The following is a 16,908-nucleotide window of genomic DNA, read 5'->3' on the forward strand; positions in this document are numbered from 1 at the left end:
CAAAGTCCTACATCACTATCAGGACAGACATAACTTTTATTAAACGGTTCTACAGGACAGAAATAATGTGTTTCCTTTCGGATTCTCTTTCCATTATCATTCTTTTGGGAACAGCAAACAGCACATTGTCTGGTAGGTCTTTACTTTTGTAGAAGCAATAACAGCTGATCTTTGGAATATGGTAACTGGTAGTTTGGCGACATTTTGGAGGCGATAAAGGTTACTACCTAGGACTTTGGTAATAATGTGAGAAGTATTTAGTTCCGATTACGCATTATTTTGTGCGAGGGAAATGAGAGATCATGAGATATATCATGTGACATTAATGGACAAATTACAGTTCTTTAATCGGAAAAGGGGGGGGATTTGGAAAACTGTAGTACTATATTATTTTGTATTAAGCTTCATTGTGTGTTGTGTGAAATAGTGGAAGTGTGCATGCCACGTAATGAAGATTCTGAAGATTAGGTAAGTTAGTATTTTTAATCATTTGAGGATATTATTTTTATGCATTGTTCTAAATGTAAGGAGTAAATAAATTAATATGATATTATTGGAAAATTGTTATTAGCAATGATTTAGTTTAAAGTAATTAGGATTGTAATCTAATTTTTATTAATTTAATGTATGTGCTTATTTATATTTTAAGTAGTGTTTTTTAGTTTAATTATATTTTAATTTAATGATCATGATTTTGTGAGTTATATGTTTGTAGTATTTTGGAATACGTTTGAGTAGAATATGTTGAGTATTTTCATGCATTTTCGTGAAATTTTTCTAATTTATGAGAAAAAGCAGTGTACATGGATATAGTGAAGAGTGTGCGCAATGCCATTTTTGTGCAATTCTGGGATATTTTTTTTAAGTAAAAATAAGTCGACGTGTACATGGTTTAGTGATATTTTAATTAAATGATAGTTATTTTGTGAATTTTATGTTTATAGGAATTTGGTATACATTTCAGTTGAAGTAAACGTGCATGGAAGTAATTTAAATATTTGACACTAAGTATTTGTAACCATTTGTAATGTTTGCGGTATGAATTCGTTGGTGACTTTTATAATATAATAGATAATTTAGAGGTAAAAGTTTTTGGATATTTTATTTATTTTATACGTGGAAATGTTCATCTTTGGAAAGGGTATATACTTCTTGCGATCAGGTAATTTCATATATGTTCTTTTTACCAGATTTAAAGATTCACAAAATTTTCATGCATTTTCGTGAAATTTTTCTAATTTATGAGAAAAAAGGGCTGATCTTTGAAATATGGTAACAGGCAGTTTGGCGACATTTTGGAGGCGATAAAGGTTACTACCTAGAACTTTGGTAATAATGTGAGAAGTACTCAGTTCCGATTACGCATTATTTTGTGTGAGGGAAATGAGAGATCATGAGATATGTCATGTGACATTAATGGACGAATTACAGTTCTTTAATCGAAAAAGGGGGTAAATTTGGAAAAATATCTGTAGTACCATATTATTTTGTATTAAGCTTCATTGTGTGTTGTGTGAAATAGTGTTGATTAATTTTCGGATTGCATGGCGCTATGTAAAGTGAATTCTAAATTTTTAATGCGTTTATCTGATAATAATAATAATGAGATTGTGTGAAAGGAAGGATATTACAGATAAGTTTGAATGGCAGTGCAAGAAATCTGGTGAAAATGGACATTTTGTGAAATGGAGTGTAAGGAAGGGTGCGTGGTTTGCTGAAAGTAGTTTGAGTATGGGTGAAATTTTATTAATTTCGTCTGTTAGAAACTAAACAGACAAGAGCGAGTTACTGAAGAAGCAAAACTGCCACAAAAGCCTTTGGCACACTCACCTGATTTCAATAAGGAGTTTATTTTGCAAATTGATGTTTCAGACTCTGGTATGGGTGTCATTTTAGCTCAAAAAGATGAACGAGACAATGAACATCAAGTATTATACCTCAGTAAGAAGTTTACAGAAACTGAAAAAAAGTACTCTACCACAGAAAAGGAATGCGCTGCCATAATATTTGCTGTAAAGAAACTTCAATGTTATTTAGACGGGTATACTAAATTCCTCATCATGACCGATCATGCCTTAGTTTGGCTCAAAAATAATGTGAGTTTAAATCCACGACTTATGAGATGGGCACTAGTACTACAACCCTACAATTACACGATCGTTCATCGAAGTGGTAAAAACCATAATAAAGTAGACGCATTAAGTCGTACTCCCTGGTTTGATTAAATAATTTGTTTCTCTATGTAGATAAAAAAAATATTTTGTTCCTTCCTCTCTTCCTCAATGTATCTTATTATGTTATATCTTGTATTTCAATTCTGTATTGCGCCGATAATGTTGTTTTGAAAAAGAAAAAAAAAAAAAACGTAAACTTTAATTTATAAAAATATAAATTAAAGTTTATCTGGAGGGGGGAGAGGTTGCAATATCTTGTTATTTAATAAATAAGTATAATTATTGTTGAAGTGGCAACGCCATATTTGTATCAAACCGTTACTCAGCAACGAGAGATATTGTTAAAAAAAGATTAGTATTCTGAAGATTTTACAGCTAGGAGTTGGATGAAAATTTTGCCACTTAAGAATTGTATAAAATTTGTCTATCACCGTGAACTAGAAATAAAATTTATGTTCTACTAAGAAGATTGTCTGTTTTGTAAATTACTGCAAAATACATTACAGTCTTAATAAATTGGAGGTTCCACCGAGATACTGGAAATTAGGAGTGCAATTATCAATTTCGATGGTGCTGGTCTCCTAATCCCAGAAATTTACTGAATGTTTTAGAACAAGTTTGCTAATACCAATTGCCAAGTTTTTTTTTTTTTTTTTTTTTATTTCAAGGAGAAATGGATGTAAGAAGTCTGCCGTTATAAAGCCAGATTTGAAGCGGATCATTCAAAGGTTATCTTCTGTGCTTCTGTAACTTGCGTCCGAGCAAAAACTGTCAAAAGTAGGATACTGCTGATCTCTGAAGATAAGATTAACTTTTGGTTTTCTTAAAAAAGCTTTAATTTTAATACTTTATTTCAGAATTATAGTTTATCATGTAAGATTTTGTTTAAAATAACTGACCCCAAAATTATTCAGCTTAAATTTATAATTGATATTCGTGGTTAAGAAGTATTTTTAAATTATTATTTATGCTTTACTTTTATTTGTATTGAAATTTTATGTTGATAACTGATATGTGTAAGCCATCCCGGCATTTATATATATATATAAAAAAAAAAAAAAAGAAAAAAGAAACTGCTAGCTGAGTTTTTGAATTTGTTGCCAAGCAGGCACGTGAAAATAAATAATAATGTCAAACTGACGTAGAGTGAATTGATTATACTGCAGAATTGGCAAAGTCTAAGTTCTCGCCATCCAGGCGTGTGGTAGATAGTAACGTCATCCCGACATATTACAGATTGTATATTCTAAAAGTTGTATTGCCAAACTGGCAAAAATTGTTTTTGTTATCGCCAACCAGGCGTGGAGATAGATAGTAAAATCGTCAAACTGACGTTGGTAAAATTCCATTGTATTGCCTAACTGGCAAAGGTGTTTATATAGTTATAGCTAACGAGGCTTATGAATAGTGAGTTAAAATGTCAACCCGATGTAGTATTAAATTATTTTGTGCCAACCTGGCAAAGTTGTTTAAATAATTCTCTCCAATTGGTTAGTGTGAATTTCGTATTTGAGAAATTAAATCTCGCCAGAAATTATATATTTTTAATACAAGTACGAGCTTTTAGATTGAATTTCAAAAGGAAGCCTATTAAAAGTAACGTGTCAACATGTCATTCTTAGCTAGGAGTAAAAAACAGGATTTAAAAGTACTAGCAGGAGAGTTAGGTTTAACCGTGAAACCTGAATTTAAGATTGCTCAGTTGCATAAACTGATTACTGAAAGTCCCGATTATGATGAGCAGTTTACTCGAGAACTACTGGCTGCAATTAGAGAAGAAAGGGAACGAAAAGAAGAATGCGAAAGAGAAGAAAGAGAAAAGGAACGCGAAAGAGAAGAAAGAGAAAGAAGAGAAGAACGCGAAAGAGAAAAGGAACGCGAAAGGGAAGAAAGAGAAAAAGAATGCGAAAGAGAAGAAAGAGAAAGAAAAGAAAGAGAAAAGGAACGTGAAAGAGAAGAAAGAGAAAGGGAACGTGAAAGAGAAGAAAGAGAAAGGGAACGCGAAAGAGAAGAAAGAAAAGAAGAGCTTGAAAGAGAAGAGCGAATTAGAGCCTTTGAGCTACAGAAACTTCAGCTGGAAGCAATGGCTGCCACAGCACAGCCGGCAGAAACTACGCAGTTACCTGAGCAGCCTTTAAAAATCAGAATTCACGATGTCATGCCACGTTTCAACCCTAAAGAAGATGAAATAAGTTTATTCCTGGTGTTATTTGAGCATCAAGCTAAAATAATGAATATACCTGCTGAAAATCAAGTGACTCAACTTATTTCATTACTGCCTCCTGACATCGTTCAGCTTATTGCTAGAGAACCAGAAGAGGAAGCGAAAAAGTATGAATATGTAAAAACTTTACTGTTACAACGATTTAAATTGACTGTGGAAAAATTTCGACAACTATTTAATAAACACCAAAAATCTACTGAAAGTACTTGGTATGATTTCTACTATGAGTTAAAAAATTATTTAGAAGGATGGCTTAAAGGATTAAACATTAAAACTTTTGAACAGCTAAAAGATCTCATGCTGGTTGATCAAATAAAAAAGCGTACTTCTCCTGATTTCAAAGAACATTTTATGGATCAATGGACAACCATCATTTCACCTACTGAAACGGTTAAGAAAATTGAAGATTTTGAAAATGTGAGAAAAACAATAAAATCGAAATTTTCTACCAATCGGACTGAGAAATTTAACAAATGATCATTTAAACCGCGTTATGATAATTTTGTGAAAAAAATAGAGCATCCGCCTCATTTTAAGCATTCTGATAGATGGGATGATTCAAAATACAAGAAAGATCATCAGCAAAGGAATCAGTTCCAAAACAAAAACCAAGAAAATTTATATGACAAAAGATATCGAACACGTTGTTTTGCGTGTGGATCATATGAACATTTTAAGCCTCAGTGTCCTCGCTTAAAACCAAATGAAAAGGTAAATTGCGTATCTTCAAATGATGATTTGTTAGAGACATATACAATTAACGGTTTAGTGAATGGGTATGAAATGCCTATTCTTCGAGACACAGGAGCCACTGTTGATGTTATTTCTCGGAAATACATAGATAACGCAAAAATGACCGGAGAACATGTCTGGGTACAATATCTTTTAAATGACCATTTAGTGTGTCTACCATTAGCGGAAGTTGAAATTAATTGCGAACTTGGTAATATAAAGACAAAGGCAGCTGTTGTTACAAATGATCCCGGAAGATATGTATTGGGTAACAAAACTGCACAATTGTTCAAAAATAAATCATTCTTAAATTTAGAAAAAATAAATGCAGTTTTGACACGATCTCAAGTAAAAGGATCTCCTGAAGATGATCGAAGCAGAGAAATTGAAATTGAGAAACTAGAAGAATTGACGTTTATTAACACTGACGAAGATATTTTACCGCAAGCTGATGAGGAAGACAAGGAAATTAAGAAAGTGATTAATGTTAATTCAAAGGAATTAATTGAATCTCAGCATCAAAGCAGAGATCTAGCATCATTGCTTAACGAGGCTAAAAATGAAAATTTCAGGAAGACAAATGATTTCAAAGTAAAAGAAAACGGATTGTTGGTGAAAAGGAAAATAGATAAAAACGGAAATGAAAGGGAATTAATTGTTATTCCTGAAAAATCTAGAGATCAAATGCAGAACTACACAACTTTGATGCAGAACCAAACAAATAATAGTGCTAAAACTCAGGGTAATTTGGTCAATACTCACCCTTCTAAAAGTCAAGCTTCTGTCAATGCTTCACAGAAATCTGACAAACAATCGCTTCTGTCAATGCTTCACAGAAATCTGACAAACAATCTAAGCGTTCATCTCTTGATGAGAAAACTGAAGTTATTTATATGAAAGTTGACTCACCTTATTTACTCGGTGATTCATCTTCTATGGATAATGTATGTGATTATTCCCCTACAAGTTCCCCAGTTCCTTCTTCTCCCAAAGGCAAAGATGTGTTTGACAGTTTGTTAACAGCAGATCAAAGCACTTCTGATAAAAGAACTCATGAAAGTGCTTCTAAGGCTAAGAAATTAAAAATACGTTCAGGATCTATGCACGCGTCAGAAAACTTAGCAAAGAGGCACAAACATGATGAAGGATACTCAAAGTTGCCACATTCAATGAGAGTTCAAGTAGCAGATAAGAACAAAGATTCATCTCGCAAAGAACAAAAACTACTTGACAAAAAAGAATTGACAAAATTAAAGGATTCTCAGTTACAAGTTCCAGATGAATTGCTAAGTTCTGGAGTTGAGATGCAAGTCAAGGAGAAGTTTTTAAAGAAACTAAACAGACAAGAGCGAGTTACTGAAGAAGCAAAACTGCCACAAAAGCCTTTGGCACACTCACCTGATTTCAATAAGGAGTTTATTTTGCAAATTGATGTTTCAGACTCTGGTATGGGTGTCATTTTAGCTCAAAAAGATGAACGAGACAATGAACATCCAGTATTATACCTCAGTAAGAAGTTTACAGAAACTGAAAAAAAGTACTCTACCACAGAAAAGGAATGCGCTGCCATAATATTTGCTGTAAAGAAACTTCAATGTTATTTAGACGGGCATACTAAATTCCTCATCATGACCGATCATTATCCCTTAGTTTGGCTCAAAAATAATGTGAGTTTAAATCCACGACTTATGATATGGGCACTAGTACTACAACCCTACAATTACACGATCGTTCATTGAAGTGGTAAAAACCATAAAAAAGTAGACGCATTAAGTCGTACTCCCTGGTTTGATTAAATAATTTGTTTCTCTATGTAGATAAAAAAAATATTTTGTTCCTTCCTCTCTTCCTCAATGTATCTTATTATGTTATATCTTGTATTTCAATTCTGTATTGTGCTGATAATGTTGTTTTGAAAAAAAAAAAAAAAAAAAAAAACCGTAAACTTTAATTTATAAAAATATAAATTAAAGTTTATCTGGAGGGGGGAGAGGTTGTAATATCTTGTTATTTAATAAATAAGTATAATTATTGTTGAAGTGGCAACGCCATATTTGTATCAAACCGTTACTCAGCAACGAGAGATATTGTTAAAAAAAGATTAGTATTCTGAAGATTTTACAGCTAGGAGTAGGATGAAAATTTTGCCACTTAAGAATTGTATAAAATTTGTCTATCACCGTGAACTAGAAACAAAATTTATGTTCTACTAAGAAGATTGTCTGTTTTGTAAATTACTGCAAAATACATTACAATGGTTACTACCTAGGACTTTAGGAATAATGTGAGAAGTACTCAGTTCCGATTACGCATTATTTTGTGTGAGGGAAATGAGAGATCATGAGATATGTTATGTGACATTAATGGACGAATCACTATTCTTTAATCGGAAAAGGGGGTAAATTTGTAAAAATATCTGCTGTACAGCATTAGTTTCATTCTATGTTCTGTGAAACAGTGTTGTTTAATATTTGGATCCCATGGCCCTATATAAAGTAAATCCGAAATTTTTATTGCGTTTATGCATAATTGAAAAGAATTGCTTAATTGCGGATAAGTATGAATGTCCAACATGTGGGTATGAAATGAGATTGTGTGAAAGGAAGGCTATTACAGATAAGTTTGAATGGCGGTGCAAGAAATCTGGTGAAAATGGACATTTTGTGATCCGCCATGCACTCAAGATTCTGTAGAAGATTAGGTAAGTTAGTATTTTTAATTATTTGAGGATATTATTTTTATGCATAGTTCTAAATGTAAGGAATAAATAAATTACCGTAATTTCCAGAAGAAAGGCCGCATCAGCGTAAATGCCGCACTCGAGCAAAATGGCGGGAAAAAAATTAAAATTACACAGAAATGCCGCAATAGATTCAATTGCGCATGACATCGTCGTGGGCCGTATAGATGCAAAATCTCAACCTAAGTCCTGCTATACGACATACCAGTTAAGAAAAATGCATGAAATGAAACCATAACTCAAAAATAAATTAAAGGTAAGAAATGTATAGCTTCTGTGCCGTTTAGAGACATTTTCAAAAATTTTCCGCACCCTTCTTACTTAAAAACTATCCAACAAATACTTGTACCCAAACTGATGGGATCTGTATTTGGCAGAATGCCAAGAAAAATCCATTCATGCTGAAGGGGAAATACATCAGAGTTCGTTATTGTGAGGCAGGTGGAGTCCTGTCCGCCTTTTAAAAAAATTGCAGAAAAGGCAGGGGGTGGGGAGAGGATGGGTCCTGGAAGATTCATCGAATGGCAGAGGAGTGAGACTATTTAAACTGATGAGAATGTTGATTTGAAAGGGGGAAGAATTTTATTGTTCTGAGATCTCGTTTAGGGTGAATAAGGCATGTAGGTCCATTCAAGGGAAAGAATGTAAACAAAATAACGTTCGCAAAAAGCAATGAGTGGTCTTTTGTGTGGGAACAGCACCAGTCTATGCACAATGACAAGGCCATCCAAACTATGTACAACGACCATCATAGGAAATATTTTATTTTTAGTGCACCTAAACGCTGCATGGGTAGAAACGCCGCACCCGCTGAAAATTTAAGTTTTAAACAGGTAAACGCCGCGGCGTTTCTTCCAGAAATTACGGTAATATGGTATTATTGGAAAATTGTTATTAGCAATGATTTAGTTTAAAGTAATTAGGATTGTAAGCTAATTTTTATTGATTTAATGTATGTGCTTATTTATATTTTAAGTAGTGTTTTTTAATTTAATTATATTTTAATTTAATGATCGTGATTTTGAGAGTTATATGTTTGTAGTATTTTGGAATACGTTTGAGTACAAGTAAATGTGCATGGAAAGAATTTAAGTATTTGACACTAAGTATCTGGAACCATTTTTAATGTTTGCGTTAGAAATTGGTACGTGAGGTTTATAATAGATAATTTAGAGGGAAAAGTTTTTGGATATATTATTTATTTTATACGTGCAAATGTTCATCCTTGGAAAGGGTATATACTTTTTCGCGATCAGGTAATTTCATATATGTCCTTTTTACCGAATTTAAAGATTCACAAAATTTTCATGCATTTTCGTGAAATTTTTCTAATTTATGAGAAAAAAGCAGTGTACATAGATATAGTGAAGAGAAATGCCATTTTTGTGCAATTCTGGGATGTTTTTTTAAGTAAAAATAAGTCGACGTGTACATGGTTTAATTATATTTTAATTAAATGATAGTTATTTTGTGAATTATATGTTTGTAGCAATTTGGTATACGTTTGAGTGGAAGTAAACGTGCATGGAAATAATTTAAATATTTGACACTACGTATTTGTAACCATTTTTAATGTTTTGTTACGAATTCGTTGGTGACATTTATAATAGATAATTTAGAGGTAAAAGTTTTTGGATATTTTATTTATATTATACGTAGAAATGTTCATCCTTGGATAGGGTATATAATTTTTCGCGACCAGGTAATTTCATATATGTGCTTTTTACAGAGTTTAAAGATTCACAAAATGTTCCTGCATTTTCGTGCAAATTTGTGTAATTTATGAGAAAATAGCAGTTTAGATGGATAAAGTCAAGAGTGTGCGCAATACCATTTTTGTGCAATTTTGGGATGTTTTTTTAAGTAAAAATAAGTCGACGTGTACATGGTTACTGTGTATGTGCGATTTTGAAAAACACAGCAAGGAGTTTGCGATTCTGCACTTTTTCCCAATTTTGCAGTTAATATTTGTCATGATTAAGCAGTTTTGTTCCATAAAATTTCTAGCATAAGTGTAATTCGGCTAGTAAAAAAATAGAGGGTTGCTGTAGCAGAGTTGGTCGCCAAATTTTCGCCAAAAAATCGCCAAGTTACCATAATCCAAAGATCAACCGCAATTAACTTCTATGAAGTGTCTCTCTGTCAGTCTCAGAGGATTAGGTTCAGAATCAGGTCGTCCACATTTGAGATTCATTCCAGAATTATATTTTTCAATAAGTCTGTCAACAAGATCAAGTCTGAACTGCAACTGCGTTTTTCTTCCTACTTTCTTACAATAAACGACATATGAGTTCCATATGGCAAAATAAAAAATGTGGGAACTCTCTTTCTAATGACTTCAAAATTTTTCAAATCTTAGTCCATGTGGTCTACTATTTTTGGTTTCTGTTTCATTTCACAGTGGACTTGGATTTGTACCATTTCAGTACAGTGAGTTGTAGACAGTAATGAAAGTTTTTTGTCCATCCACTTCATCACAGTAACTTTTTCTCTCTGAAACGCTATTGACACAAAATTAATTTGTCAGCTAATTCCGGTTAAAAATAGTAATTATTGTTTGTAAGACAGTATCCTTTATGAAGCAAAGGCTGCATCACTGTCATAACAACTTGGGGGAAACCTATAGATTAGAAATCTCTGGGTTCAGAATTGTGTCTTTACTTGTACAGTCAAAAGTCGTTAATCCGGACTCCTCGGGACTTCGGCGATTCCGGATTATCAATTTTTCCGGATTATAGATCATCAGTTTAAATCTGGTAAGATGGCATGCAGAAATTACAAAATTAAAAATATGAAACCGTAATTTATGAAATAAAGAACAATTATGATCTAAAGGGTATCAAAATTTACAAAAGGAAAAAGCTTAATATTTATTTGTTTACTTTATTAAACATTTCCTTCAATGTAAGTTGCTTTGTTTCATGTGATAATACTTTCTCTTTAATTCTATTAAACAGACATAATTTCTTGTTTAGTTACAAAGTTCCGCTGTTCAAGTCCTATAATTGCTGTGTTGAGAATACAGACTAATTTGTCAATCGAAATGTTTTCGTTTTCAATAACCTCTGGGTCACTTTCTTCACTATCTGAAGCGAATTATAATGACGAGGAACTTGATTTAAATCATATCAAAGACGGAGTACATCGAGATAAAATACTACACTTAGTACGGAATTATAAACCAAATAAAAACATCTGCCCTGAAAATAAGGATAGTGCTGACAGATTAACTTCCAATCCGCCGCGTGAAATTGACAAACAGATTTCAGATTTCAAAACATACTTTCGCTTTGTAGATACAAATTAGTAAATATATATCGGAAATTTTATATGACATAATCTTTCTAATCTATCATAATCTAATAATGACGTTTCTGCCACCTCCCTCTGCCGCAGAGCAGCGTGAAATTGATAAACAGATTTCGGATTTCAAAACATACTTTCGCTTTGTAGTAAATATATATCGGAAATTCTATTTGACATAATTGAAAGTTCAAGCTTACTTTTATAAAATTGCTCTAACAGTCTGCAAAAAATAATAAGCTGGATCCAATTCGAAGATCAAGGAACAACGCAATCTGCAACATTAACTGAATTAGATAACTTTAGCTTAGCGTATAACTCCGTTACACATTAAACGCGCATGCGCACAAACATATTCGCAGCCGTAAGGGTCTTACGCGCTCTCGTAAACGCCTGTGCGCATGCGTGAAAGCGACGCATGCGCAGAAAGTTTGTAGCTTTGAGGTCCGGATTATAGATCATTCCGGATTATGGGTGTCCGAATTAACGACTTTTGTCTGTATATATTATTATAGAAAGCACATAACCAGAAATTGACTCACACAGCATGAAACATTTTATTCCAAATCCTGCTCTTTTTTAGAGGAATAAATTGCTTCCACCCTAATCTTCCTTTGAAAAGCATAAGGTTTTCATCCATCATTATATCATGTTCTGGTATCACCATCGAACAAAACTTCTCATTCAGATATTCATAAAGTTTCCATAATTTCACTAATTTGGGACATTTGTGATTTTGAGCATCAAATACTGAATTATCTGAAAAAAAAATGTAAATACTGTTGCAAAAAAAGAGATTGATGAAGAGACATTACTTGAGAAAAAAAAGGTGTGTATGTGAAATGTCTTTTGCTCCAGTACTGATCAGTTCCGGGCTTCTTTATAATTCCCTGGAGCAAAAAATCAGTCAGGAGTCAGGGCAAAAAATATATGCATCTTTTCCACAGTCGTTTCTTCAAAAAATTTACTTCTTGGGAATTTTCCTGCAATGCTCGATTGGATGCACTGTTTCGCATATCTATTTGTTTCTTCTACAATTTTAGTCATCAGAAAAGAATCAATAAAAGTTTCATAAAACTGTAGCTCATCGAAAGTATCATCAAATTGTACATTTATCCATTGTATGGTATCCATGTATTTGTATTGTACGGTATCTATGTACACATCGACCTATTTTCACTTAAAAAGTCAAAGAAAATTGACAAAATTCCAGTTCTTACTCTTGTAAAAAGCGCCACACAAATAAGTGGGCGATTCTGCACTTTAGCAGCGAAATTGTTTCTAAGTGCTTATTAGCTAAAATCACGATCGGAATTTTCCGGAAAATGTCACATTACATGTATCATTATCTCTTATTTCTCTGAGACAAAATAATCTGTGATTCGAACTGTGTACTTCTCAGATTAAAGTCCTAGCTAGTAACCTTTATCGCCTTACCAAAATGTCGCCAAACTACCTGTTACCATATTCTAAAGATTAGCCAAAGTTTCATAAAACTGTAGCTCATTGAAAGTATTATCAAATTGTACATTTATGGCTGGAATACCAGTAAAATTAAACCGGGGACATGGAGGAGGTGGATTTTCCACATCAGTTTCGATAAAATTTCGAGCAGAAATCAAATCTTCATCTGAGATGAACTCACTAAACGAGTCAGCTGAAGAATAACAAGATGGCATGTAGAAATTATAAAATTAAAAATATGAAATAATGAAGTATTTATAATAAAAAGAGTATCAAAATTTACAAAAAAAGATTAATATTTATTTGTTTACCTTATTAAACATTTTTTTTTTTTTTTTTTTTTTTTTTTTTTTATGTAAGTTACTTTATTTTTTGTGCTAATACTTTCTCTTTAATTCTGTAGACAGACATAATGTCTTGTTTAGTTACATTGCTGAAGTCCTGTAACTGCTGTTTCAAAAATTCTGACTAACTTGTCAATCGAAATTTTCTCGTTTTCAGTAACTTCTCTGTCACTTTTTTCACTATCGGTAGCGGTATTTTCTGGAACTAGAACCATACTACAGATTTTGCCATTCATTAATTGATTGATGATTGAGAACCATTGTCATCACTATGAAAAACTTCCTTTATATCATCTTCATTTATTACTGCTTCTCCACATTTCTTAACAAATTCCATTAATTGGAAAATTTCACCTTCATTTTGCCACATCCGAACACCTTTAAAATTAGTGGCTGTCATCATCAAATTTAGCTATCGTTCACTATACATGCATCATGAGCTTGGCAACTAACAAGTTATTCCGTTAAATTTTATCTTGCTTCTATGGCACAGCAAGACAATTAAGCCTCAATTGTATTAGTTTAGTTATTTATTATACTTATGTCTATTTCTCGCACATGCTTAAGGCTTATCAAAGTTCTGATTAAATAAATTCCCACATATACTTAAGCCTTATTGAGGGCTGGCGCTAGATAACTTACCACCTGATGCAGTCTCTGTAGCTCCTACATTCTGCAACTCCATGAAGTCATTAAGTGCTATAGTGCTGGTTCTGGGTTTATGTGAATAACAAATCGGTTATTCTTAATTCAAATAGAACTAAATGTAATCTTTGAGTCTATGAGTATCGTGAACTTCAACTTTGGATCTATGAGTCAATCGTATCAAATATATTTTTAGCATATACAAAGAAAGTTTTGGTAAATGTTTCCTCGTCAACATTTCTTAGCGCATTTAACACATAACATAAAATTTTAATTTCATGCACATTAACTACATATTTTTTCACAATTAACTAACTATATTCCCATATTTAAAATCCTCACTTCAAAAAAAATTTATATATATATATATATTTTCATTAAAATTTCTCTGACTATTATCCCTCTGCCATAAACTATATATCTTTTTCATTACTATGAAAATTTAACTTAATTTCAAAAAAAGTTTTTATTTTTTAAAGGAACAGAAAACCTTTGTCCACTAATCGAAATTTAAAGAAAGCTTACTATATTTAGAAAAAATTAACCATTTCTAGAAGTTATTTTATCATTTATATTTCGACAACGAATCGTCATTATTATGACCTATGACAACACTATAGGTAAAACATGCTTCACAAACAACAGAAAAATATAAAACAGTAAATGCATCAAGCGTTTGAACAAGATTATTTATCAAAATTATCAATATTTTCATCACTTTAATGTAGTATCAAGATACTTCATATTTTTGATATTTCGCATTTTTGGTATAAAAACGTATTAGCAATCTCACAACTTAAAACTAAATTTGGTCCGAAAATTACACAATTTTAAGCGTTAAGCCTAGCAGTTTACTAGAAAGTTACTTGAAAATGTTACTTACTTCCTAACAACATGAGAATCTTCTAAGTCAATTCTTGTCTTTTTTCGTGACATTTTATTAACTTAAAGAGTCCTATTCAGCAATAAATATATTAATTATTTAAAGATTAAAACGCACAATTTCACAAAATACACCAAATAAAAATAACGAAACAACGCTCTACCACAGTAACTTACACAACAAACGGCAAGACCTGATGGCTGACTGATGCATCAAAATACTGACGACAAAGTTTCTGAACGTTGAACCCAGATGTCGCAACTCACGTACAGACACAAAAATGGTATGAAATAAAATACCAAAATTCCATTCATTTTTCGGATTTAATATAAAGAGATAAGACTTTTTTGAATGATTAATTCCTTCATATCAATTAAAATGTCGGTATATTCTTGGGAGAACAAATTTGACGCAAAAAAAGGGTTTGGTTTGGTTTATTTAATTATGGCAAAGCACACTAGGGCTATCTGCCTAAGAGGAGGGATGCCTTCGTGGAGGACTTTCTAAGGGAAACTTGCTCGTATACACGTTACACATAAGGAAAACCACAAAAACGCCCATGCAGCCAGCCCGTTCGCGGGATTCGAACCTCGGACCGAACTAGCAATGTTCAGCGACTTTACCGCTTGGTCGCTGGTGGGCCAACGAAAAAAAAGGGGGGAACAGCTTATTATGGTAACAAGCGTCTAGCCCCTCAGGTGCTAGTTCCCCCTGGTTCTTCCCTGAACATCTGCGCAGATTACTACGCATATCGTCATTTTCCTGAAGGTGCCCCGTATTTACTGTTATTTACTCTGCTCTTTGCAGCAAGCGTCTAGCCCCTCATATTCAAGGTCCGTTCTTTCTACGGACCTTGACTTTGCAGAAACGAAAAAAAAAAAAAAAAAAATCTGAAATGCTTCAGATTTTAAATTACGTCCAAAGGGGCGTTTTTAGTCCAAAAGGATTTGAATCCCGAAGGACTATTAGTTCGTTTTGGCATTTTGCGTCGGGCTCATAAATGTCGGTTCACTTTTCAAAATGTTGCCACAAAATGTTAGAGTCCTGCATTATATTTGAAGAAATTAAATAATGAAAAATCTGCATAAATGTATGTATATTTCTCGTATCGTGATAAAACAACGGTACATAGAGTCATCGAATTTTGAATAACGTAATCCTCCAACGAATATGAGCATGTGGAAGAAAATTTAAAGTTTGAAATTTGAAATTTGTTTTATGATCGATTTCCTATTTTTTAAAACTTTGACGAATTTTTGATTAACAAACTCAAAGATTTCAAAGCGAGCAATGGCAACGTTGTGCAGAAAAAACATTTTTATCTCCAGCGCGTGAGTCTCTGTATCGGAAATTCTAAAGATATGCTCGTTTTAAAACTATTTTGCGATATTGCTGTTGCACTGGATCTTATGGTTTAAGTGCGAGGAACATGATATTTAATAAAGAAAGGTAACACACCACAAAATGTTAAAAAACGCCCCTTTGGACGTAATTTAAAATCTGAAACATTTCAGATTTTGTTTTCTTTTTTTTTTTTTTTTTAACATTTTGTGTGTTACTTTTCTTTATTAAATATCATGTTCCTCGCACTTAAACCATAAGATCCAGTGCAACAGCAATATCGCAAAATAGTTTTAAAACGAGCATATCTTTAGAATTTCCGATACAGAGACTCACGCGCTGGAGATAAAAATGTTTTTTCTGCGCAACGTTGCCATTGCTCGCTTTGAAATCCTTGAGTTTGTTAATCAAAAATTCGTCAAAGTTTTAAAAAATAGGAAATCGATCATAAAACAAATTTCAAATTTCAAATTTGGTCTTCCACATGCTCATATTCGTTGGAGGATTACGTTATTCAAAATTCGATGACTCTATGTACCGTTGTTTTATCACAATACGAGAAATATACATACATTTATGCAGATTTTTCATTATTTAATTTCTTCAAATATAATGCAGGACTCTAACATTTTGTGGCAACAGTTTGAAAAGTGAACCGACATTTATGAGTCCGACGCAAAATGCCAAAACGAAACTAATAGTCCTTCGGGATTCAAATCCCTTTGGACTAAAAAAAAAAAAAAAAAAAAAAAAAAAAAAAAAAAAAAAAAACAGAAATATTAAAATTAATTATTACATATAACAAAATTACAATGAAATAATCAATATCCCTTAATACAAATACTAATTATCCTAATAAATAAATTAACCAACTTCCCGTTGGCGTATTTTTACTTCCTTCATAGGAAACGCCACCCGCGACTAAATTTGGCGATTTATTGGGTCTTGGCGAAATTGTGACACCAAGCGCATGCGCAAAAGGAAATAATGCTGTCGGTTTATGTTTCAAATTTGTGATGGCCGCGAGAATCTCAAAGGAAGTGTAAAATGAACTTTAT

At 32.6% G+C, this 16,908-nt stretch overlaps 1 protein-coding gene across 7 annotated transcripts in view; it reads right to left on the reverse strand.

The window, feature by feature from the left end:
* LOC118204719 (DEAH-box helicase 15) overlaps positions 1–14,703 on the reverse strand; it is an 84,737-nt gene extending 70,034 nt beyond the window's left edge. For 6 of the 7 annotated variants that reach the window (XR_015043661.1, XR_015043659.1, XR_015043660.1 and 3 more), the window contains exon 1: positions 14,510–14,679. Coding sequence is in view for 4 of the 7 variants with exons in the window: in XM_085826004.1 (XP_085682130.1) it covers positions 14,510–14,562 (53 nt within the window). In the remaining 3 variants the exon portion in view is untranslated. The other variant, XM_085826005.1, reaches the window with a different exon arrangement.
* Between the last annotated feature and the right edge of the window lie 2,205 nt (positions 14,704–16,908).

This window comes from Stegodyphus dumicola, chromosome 10 (genome assembly GCF_044657685.1).
Source record: "Stegodyphus dumicola isolate Sdum_Otavi_A_Nest chromosome 10, ASM4465768v1".
NCBI classification, from domain to species: Eukaryota; Metazoa; Arthropoda; class Arachnida; order Araneae; family Eresidae; genus Stegodyphus; species Stegodyphus dumicola.